This window comes from Sinocyclocheilus anshuiensis, unplaced genomic scaffold (assembly GCF_001515605.1).
Source record: "Sinocyclocheilus anshuiensis isolate Anshui unplaced genomic scaffold, SAMN03320099.WGS_v1.1 scaffold1719, whole genome shotgun sequence".
NCBI lineage: Eukaryota > Metazoa > Chordata > Actinopteri > Cypriniformes > Cyprinidae > Sinocyclocheilus > Sinocyclocheilus anshuiensis.
The window spans coordinates 749,194-758,893 of record NW_015551147.1 but is presented as its reverse complement, the minus strand read 5'-3'; the positions used below and the strand labels follow the sequence as shown (position 1 = coordinate 758,893).

Genomic DNA, 9,700 nt, shown 5'->3' with positions numbered 1-9,700 from the left:
TGAGAAGTATGTTGAAAAGTATGCATTTTCCCCCTCAACATTTCTTATTTGTATATTCATAAATGCATTTAAAACATTAATCTCATAACATTATTTATTGCAGTTGTAATTATTGTTATTTGCAGTGTAAATTATTTAATCTGACTGGTAGCAGCCCTATAGTGTATATTGAATTTATTGATAAATTATAATAATTTGACATGTAAGATGATGCATAAATCTAAAAAGGTTAAAAAAAATAGGCCTTTGTAAAGGTAAATATGCAGATTTAAGTATGTCAAAGCTGATAGAACACTGATGGAAATATTGCTTCAGAATAAATTGTTTACTCAACCAAAAATCTCAGTGATGCAGTTATTTTGCAGGGATATTTTGTATGGAATATTGTCTGCTGTCATGAAAAGTTCACTGTATATCGTAGTAATAAATAGCATTTATTACAGCAATGATATTTTGTTTTCTTTTTAATTTATACACATTAAATATTACATATGTATGTAATAAAATGTGTATTTCCATTACCGGTTTAGGTCTTAAATTTCATATAAGGTGGTATTAAAAAGGTCTTAAAGTCTTAAATTTAACTTGTTCATGTCTGCAGAAACCCTGTAATAATAACATAAACAACTACTTTGGTCATACCATGGAGGTAACAAAACCATCATATGGCTAATGCCTAAAGTTAAGTAAATTTAATGTATCATTTTTTTGTGTGTGTTTAGAAGGATTTCTGTGTAAAATTAGGGCTGTGCAAATAATCGAATTCGATTATCATGCGCATCTCGTCAGTAAAGCCGGTTCTGTGATTAGTAGTAAATCTCCATCACCTGCTTTCAAATGGAATGGCATTTACTACACAGAGCTGTAATTCACTGACAAGCTACGCAATATCGCGTTCATTATCGCAGGCGATACATCAGCGATAATGAACGCGATATTGCGTCGCTTGTCAGTGAACTATGGCTCTGTGTATTAAATGCCGCTCCATTTGAAAGCAGGTGATGGAGATTATTTGCACAGCCCTACAAAATGTTATTTTCCAGTTAAATGTTTTAGTTTGAGTTCAACAAACATAAAAAAATCTCGTCATAAACGTATCAATTTCATTTAAACTATATTTGATCAAATTGAGTTGGCCCAACTCAATTACGTTTCATTGCATGAATTTGTTTTTTATGAGTTGGGGTTACACATATTTATTGGATGGAAATCCTGCCCTCAATTAAGTTGAGTTCATCCGATTCATTATTTTTTTTAGTGTATAAATTCTGTCCAATTTTATTGTTACTTTCAGTATAAAGTATGTTGTGTTTTTTAAATTCAGTATCAGTAAAATTGAGTTAAATTAAAAAGTCTTACAAAATTACTTTGTATTATTTAATAAAATAATAAATAATCATTACAAAGCGGTTTTGGTTTTCGACCAAGTGCATCCAGACGTTTCGGTTTCGGCCCAGAATTTTCATTTTGGTGCATCCCTAAAGATTTTTTAATGTATTGACATGTTAATGTATAAATATTAGATACTTATGCTTGCTCTTTTCCCCTATTTTTACTTTTATTTAGATTATATTTGCCATTTCACTTTACGTCACTAAAATTGTAATTTAAGAGGACTGATAGATGTTCATTTTGTGATCTATTGACATCTATTCTTCTCATACTGTATTTTGGGTAAATTCATTTAATGTTTTAATATTGGCATTAACATGAAAATAACTACACTACCGTTCAAATGTTTGCGGTTGGTAGGATTTTTACATTTTTAAATGCTGTGATGCTCACCAGGGCTGCATTTATTTAAAATTTAAAATGACTGTTTTCTATGTCAGTGTATATTAATGTAATTTTTTTCTGTAATGGCAAAACTGAAATGACTCTAGTCATCGATGTCACATGATCCTTCAGAAATAATTCTGATAGATGCTGATTTGAAATAGAAGTCTTTTGTAACATTATAAATGTCATTGTCACTTTTGGTCAATTTAATAATGGGTCCTTGCTAAATAAAAGTATTAAAAAAACTTCAGCATAACTCAGAATATTACTGTCAGTCATCCCAAGATAAAGTGTACTGCTACAATACTGTTAAAGCTACAACCAGCTACTTGCAAAATGAAACATTTTCTGTGATTTATATTTATATGCAGGACTCTGGGAACCCCTAACAATGAGGTCTGGCCAGATGTTGAGTCGCTGCCAGATTATAAGAATACCTTCCCAAAGTGGAAATCTGGGAATCTGGCCAATACTGTGAAAAACCTGGACAAGAACGGCATTGACCTGCTCACGGTAAAAGGCTGTCCTAACGTACCGGTGTCCTATTTATCTGTTTGGTTTTGTCTCTTTCTCTCCTCGCATATTTATTTTTATTGTGTCTTTGTTTAGAAAATGCTGATTTATGCCCCTCCTAAGCGGATCTCAGCACGGCAAGCAATGACACATCCATATTTTGACGATTTAGACAAGAGCACTCTTCCAGCCAGTAACCTCAAGATATAGACTTCAGTTCTAAAGCAATGTAAGCTTAGTCTTTTGACACACAATAATTAACCTTTTGCTCATTTGTTTATTGGGTGGCTTTTGTACTTTTCTACTTTTTCTACTTTTGTTTTGTATTCTTGTATGTCTTTTTCCTATCCTGTTTTGTTACATCAAACACCCGTTTGTAAATAAAACATATATTTTTTGTGGACCTGAAGTGGCATATTACAAAGATAAACTGTTCATAATAAAGAGCACTTTGTATCCCATCATGGACTGATGTCTTCTGTTTTCATGTACACTAATACATTATATTAATTGTATCCTCTGCAGTGAATGGGTGCCGCCAGAATGAGAGTCCAAACAGCTGATAAAAACATCACAATAATACACGCGTAAATGACACGACAGTCCATCAATTAACATTTTGTAAAGTAAAATGCTGTGTGTTTGTAAAAAAAAATTAAAAAAATCTACCGTTAAGGCATTTTATCTCCTAAACTTCATTTCTGGCCAAAATACTAGTCCACTTAACATTTTGTAAAGTAAAATGCTGTGTGTTTGTAAAAAAAAATAAAAAAAATCTACCGTTAAGGCATTTTATCTCCTAAACTTCATTTCTGGCCAAAATACTAGTCCATAATAATGCATCTTCCAGTGAATAAATCTGCCCCCATTTTCCTTTCACATCAAAATCCAGTTGACATTTAAGAACGATTTTTGTCTGTTTTTGCTTGTAAACAGTACTTGATCTGTGCCTATTTCTCCTGATTCAGACAAAGATGACTTTTTCCATTTGAGAAAGCAATATTATGGATAGAGGACTCCTATTTTAACCAGAAGCAACGGTTTATAGTTAAAAGGCCTTCTTGATAGACTTTCTTATCACAAACATGCAGTGTATGAGATGTTTATTGATGGACTTGGAGTCTGACGGCACCCATTCACTCCCAGTGGTAAGCAAGGGTTGAGGAACATAATGCTAAATTTTTCCTAAAACTTATCTACATCTTGATTGGATGGCCTGAGGGTCAGTAAATTTTAAGCAAACTTTCATTTTTGGGTAAAATATTCTTTTGATGTGTACATTTTACCCGTTCATGCATTTCACTGGAATTGAACCCATAACTTTGGTGCTAGTAGTGCCATGCTTTACTTTTTTCAGCTACAGGAACATAAAATAACCAGTAAGTGAGACAATTTTGTGGACAAAGGATTTATTTCCATTAAAAAAAAAAAAGTATGTGTCTGTAGAATTTGTTAAATGTAGAAAAGTCCAAACTTTGAGAGTCTGGTCTTGACCTAATGTAATGAGCTCAGTGTTTGATGTCCAACACTGTTTGATCATTAGTAATGAACTAGCATTCTGCAGTGCAGTGAAAGAAAGCGTTGGACAACAAACACTCGACCCATTCATTCTTCTCAGCATGAAAGCATACTATTCTCTTCCTTTCCATGTTTCCCATAGTGTTTGCCAGAAAAATAGAAAGAAAATATCCAAGGCATTTGGTACTATTGCTTCATGATTTCTTTTCCTTCTCCATGTCTACTCTGTAAACCGTTAAATACCATTTCTTTGCAGATCACATCATGTTTCATGTAATATTAATGATGTTTTTTCTGAAATAGATAGTTTCTTTGTTTAAACAGTGAACGAGTGATTGAGTGTGTGTAAGCTTGCTTTATACTGACTCCAAAGATATCTCTCCAAATGTGATTGCATAGCAAGCTCTAAATGACTGTGTACATAACCTATCCCCTTTTTGAATAATATAGGACACAAAAAACTTTGAGAATAAAAAGAATGATTCACTATTTTAACTAACCAGTTTTTTCTTCAGTACATGACTGTACCAAAGCCTATTATCATATCTTAATATCAGTTATACTCAATGAAATGTATCTGTATATTTAGTCATTTAGGTCAGTCCTACTAGTATTTTTGACTTCTAAGAGCTCTGCAATATAATGACTTCACAAAGGGTGCTATAGAGAAAAGACTCTGACACAGTCAAGAATATTCATAAGATTGAGAGCACACTGTACTGTAAACTGCCTTTTTGGTTTACAGCACAAGGAAACCTTTGTGTATTACAAATCATTAGCCCGAAGGCACTTTTTGAAAATGCTTGTCTTGTAAAAGGAATAGTTCACCCAAAAATGAAAATATGCTTAAAATGTACTCAACCTCAGGCCATCCAAGATGTAAATGAGTTTGTTTCTTCATCAGAGCAGATTTGGAGAAATAAAGCATTTCATCACTTGCTCACCCAATGGATACTCTGCAGTGAAGAGGTTACCTTTACTCTTTCATCTCCTCCTTTCTTCTGTTTCTTTTGCTTTTCCCATGTCCTTGCATTCTACTTTTATCTTACTGCTTTTGAGCTTTTCTTCTGATATTCATTGCTTCATCCCTGAGATATAATAATTTGGAATACTCTGCACTTTAATACAAATAAATGTACTTCCTATTATAATTCTCATATTTACTTTATTGTTTTAATGCATCAATGATTTTTATTTAATAAATTTGTTATTCCTTCATCTAAAATTGACCTCTGACATAATCATTACTCGTCTGCCTGGATCTCACTCCATCATGTTCTTTTTTCAGTTTTTACATTTTCAGTTTTAGGTGAACTATTCCTTTAATGCAGGGTGGTTGCAGAAATTTAAAGATCGAAGTATGGTTTATCAAAAACAATCAACCATGTTTAAGAACACTGAAAATCATCAAAGCACTAAAAATTTGTCAAATATCTTGCATTACCTTCATCAACATGTCCCATTTAATCAATGTATTAATGAGATTTATTGGGGAGGTTGCATCCATTGGTTAATATTTACCCAACAAAACGGTGTTGATCTACTGTAAATCAAAGGTCACAGTACAGGTCTCAGTAAGCATATGTAGTAGGTCAACCTGCCCCTGTTGTCCATTTAAATCCAACTTCCTTTGTTGGTATCCTGTTTTATTCTTGTGTAGCTATTTCCTGTTTCCTCTACTGGGTAAAAATAGAAAAGTTTGAAATCTCTTATGAAATGTTTAATGAAGTAATGTGTGTTTTCCTGCTTTAGGGATGTGTGTATGTTTCAGAAACAGATGGGGACAGACATAAACAGATACAACCACCCAACCCAGAGTTTGTACTTTGAAGACATGAAGGAAACTGAGAGATACTGTGAATGTAAAGTATGAAAGAAAACAAGAGGAAGAGAAAGACGACGTGGAGATAACCAGAATAGATCATCCCTTATACAAAAATATAGAGAATCCAGATATATAGAAACTAGACCAAAACATTTATTTCAAGTGAACATTACTAGACACATACTGGTTACAGCTGTGTTCAGGAGCTGTAAATATCTCTGGTTAAAATGCATGGTCCTTTGAAAAGGCTGATCTAGGAACTGCTGTAGATCAACTACAGATTCTCTCTAATTATCTCTGCCTGTTCGCATGTCAGAGTGACTCAAATAGTCTGATATCATAGAGTCATATCTGAATGCACAGAGTAATCACGCATGAGCAGACCCCTTTTAACACATGTACGCAATAGATATGTGTGTCTGCCTCCGACATTTCATTATACAAACAAAACTAGAGTTCTCTTACTGTTTTTGATCTTGCTTCACAACACTGTCTGACATACAAGCATTGTAAAACATTAAAAAAGCTCAATAAAAGTACTATTTTAAAATTAGGAACCAAATAATGAATGCCGTAATATAACATCTACTATTGGTCCTAGTTTGGTTGTACATAACATATTCACATTCAAAATACATTTCTAAAACTGTTGTGACCCATAAATGTGTTTCTAAGCAGTACAAGCCAGGGGTTTTCAATTTATTTGATGCCACTAACCCCCAAATATGATCATCCTGGTGCTAGGGACCCCCATCCTAAAATTTAAAATGTTGCTATAAATTTTTAATGTATAAATAATATTAAATTATGTGCAAAAGATTATTTGGAAAATATTTCGTTTGTATTATGATATAAAATAGTGTATTGATGATTAATAATAATAGCATTATTATATATCATAATTATTATTATGATTAATAATATAGTATTAATAATGAATTATTTATTTGTTTAAATCTATTTTTAAATCAATTGATTTAAATCAGTTTTTTATTTATAAACTTTTCCACTGACCCTATAGAACTTATTTCAAATAGTTGCCTAGGCAAAATGTCTTATTTTAAAACTACTTACTAAAAATCAAATTAAAAATTAGATAGATAGATAGACAGACAATAACTAATAAAAAATGACTAAAACTTTAACTAAAATGACTGAATATAAAACAGAAACTAATTTAAAATATGAATAAATATTCTAATAGTATCTCAATGACACTAAAATAAAATAACACTGCCTAGCACTCTCTTGCATCCCCCTGGGGGGGTCCCCAGATCCCAGTTTGAAGTAAAACATCTGGCACAGTTAATGGAATGTATTTGTATTGAAGAAGCTACATTTTCATTTTAATCTTATTTTCTTTGCTTCTTTCATATTGGAGGAGAGGTAGATGGTAGTGATGATGACGGTGGTTTAAAATCTTGACAGATAACTATGAGCCTGTAGAGGTTGAGGACGACCACTAGAAAGTTCTTAATAGCGAAGAAGACCAACATCTGGTGGAACACATCAAAGTATATCATCACAATGAGACGTACCACGAGAAAGGGCCCGTCCTGGATAAACAAACTCTCCACGATGTTCCAAATATCTGTACTGTGTCTTGACAAGACCAAGTTACAACAGCCGTTTCCACCCTTCGGCTCATCTGAGTTCTGCGGCCGGGACGTCACAACTGTAACATACATGAAAGAGAGAAACAAACACAGAGATATTAATATTATAACTCCAAGCCAAACTAAATCAATTTGCATGTTACACTAGCCAAGTTTAGACATAGCTAACTGTTCAGTTTTTTTGCAGGAAATGTTATGTTTTGAATCATGTTTTAATTGTTTCAATAAAAGGTTAATTTGTAAAAGTGTTCGTTTTTAATAAAGTTGAAATTGAAGGGTTTTACTAGAGTTTAAATAGTGGTGATCGCTTCAGTTTTGGCAGAGGGCCACTATGACTGTTTTTTGGACTACAGAGCACTTTGCTCCATAAACTATGGGAAATCAATGACTCTAAATGCGTGGGTTTTTTATGTTTTTCCTCAGAAATCTGAGCTATGAGCTGTTTTTTTTCCCTCAGAATTCTGAGTATACAGTTCAAAATTCTGTTATTTCTTGTTTCCACCACACGATAAAAAAAAAAGTAATTACACCTTTTTATCTCACAATTTTAAAATTTTCCCTTGCAATTGCGAGTTTCTCAATTCAGAATTTAATGTTTCTATATGAACTTGCAATTATAAGTTTATAACTTATATAACTCACAAATCTAAAAAAGTACGAATGGTGAGATAAAAATATGTAATTACATTTTCTATTTTTTATTTCATGGCAGAAATAAGTTTCCATAGTTTACAGACCAGTCAGCAGGGTAGATTTGCAGAAGTGAACAGTCAGTTTAACTTTTGGCAAATGGTTGAAAAGATCCAAAAAAAATCCACCCCCTCCTCTTCCTATGGGGTTTGGTAATGTTTAAATTCATGCGGCTGCCAAAGCTCTCATTCCTCAAAGGACAGCATGCATAGAGCATAACGCAACAAAAACACATGCTGTTGATCTACAAACGACTGGAGCGCTGTTACACTACATTGAGTTGCATCCCAAACCGCTAGTTTATGTGAGCTCCAAGGGTAAGAAAAATACTTTTGATGGAGCAGGATGAAACATTTACGATATCTGAGCGTCAAACTGAAATTTCACAGAACAGCAGGGTCCTCCTCCAGTCACTTGAGGGAGCCTGAACTGTTTTATAGGTCATGTTGCTGCTTTTCAAAGCAACATCTGTGACGTTTGATGGTGGGATGTTAAAGAAACACAAATAGGTGATCACAAACCTGCCAGGTGAAAAGGAAACTGCAACATACTCCATGTCCACACTGCCAAGATTACATACACCAGTTGATTGTTGTTCTCCCTATAACACACAGTAAAGAACTTGTTATGCAGATCTGCATCAAATAATGCATTAGAATTTATATATGAGTTTGAAAATCAACAAGGCATTATGGCTGGCATAATGATTCTCAAACAGCAATACTTATGTCTGTTTTTACCAGCTGACACAAAAAAAAATCAACTCTGACAGCCCATTCTCAGGAAAGGGGCCATTTGTGTTACTACTGATATCACTGACAGGAAAAACCAGAGATCCTGTCTCTGTATATGATTGATTCAACTGTATTTAGAGTGCAATACAAAAAAAGGAAAGAAAAAACAAAGTAAAAGAAAAACCGGTAATTTTATATGTGACTCGGGACCACAAAACCAGTCATAAGGGTCAATTTTTTTGACATTGAAAGCTGAATAAATAAGCTTTCCATTGATGTATGGTTTGTTGGGATAGGACAATATTTGGCTGAGATAAATCTATTTGAAAATCTGGAATCTGAGGTTGCAAAAAAAATCTAAATATTGAGAAAATCACCTTTAAAATTGTCCAAATGAAGTTCTTAGGCAATGCCTATTACAAATCAAAAATTAAGTTTTGATATATTTACGGTAGGAAATTTACTAAATATCTTCATGGAACATGATCTTTACTTAATATCCTAATGATTTTTAGCATAAAAGAAAAATGATAATTTTGACCCATACAATGTGTTGTTGGCTATTGCTACATATACCGTGCTACTTATGACTGGTTTTGTGCTCCAGGGTCACATATTTGCACGTCACCATTTATTATAAATTTTAGTTGATTAAATATAAATAAATGAAATTAAAATAAAAAGTCTGCCTTTTTAAATACTTCATATGCTTTGTCTGTTCCTTGTGTTTGTTTGTTTTCTAAAATGCTTTAGAGATTTTCTGACAAAAAGCCAATTTTCTCTTTGTCCTTAGAAATGTACCATACAAAATATCGAACAATATTGTGTGGTGTGATGATATTTCCTAGTAAATGCCAGTAACATTACCCTCACATTTTAAATGTAACACGGTTGACATTTAATTACACAAAATACAATCTGAAAGAGAAATGTCATTGGTTTTTAGTATTTATTATTACATTTACATTTAGTCATTTAGCAGACGCTTTTATCCAAAGCGACTTACAAATGAGGACAATAAAAGC

General features: G+C 32.9%; 2 protein-coding genes across 2 annotated transcripts in view; one reads left to right on the top strand and one right to left on the bottom strand.

The window, feature by feature from the left end:
• Positions 1–2,720, top strand: part of cdk1 (cyclin dependent kinase 1) — a 9,498-nt gene extending 6,778 nt beyond the window's left edge. Inside the window, exons 7-8 of the mRNA XM_016453474.1 lie at positions 2,151–2,292; positions 2,389–2,720. Of these exons, the coding sequence (XP_016308960.1) occupies positions 2,151–2,292; positions 2,389–2,502 (256 nt within the window). The 3' untranslated portion in view covers positions 2,503–2,720. The remainder of the gene's footprint in view (positions 1–2,150; positions 2,293–2,388) is intronic.
• A 4,113-nt stretch (positions 2,721–6,833) lies between these two features.
• tmem26a (transmembrane protein 26a) overlaps positions 6,834–9,700 on the bottom strand; it is a 6,147-nt gene continuing 3,280 nt past the window's right edge. The window contains exons 5-6 of the mRNA XM_016453473.1: positions 8,463–8,542; positions 6,834–7,310 (exon numbers count right to left, since the gene is read on the bottom strand). Coding sequence (XP_016308959.1) covers positions 7,006–7,310; positions 8,463–8,542 — 385 coding nt within the window. The 3' untranslated portion in view covers positions 6,834–7,005. The remainder of the gene's footprint in view (positions 7,311–8,462; positions 8,543–9,700) is intronic.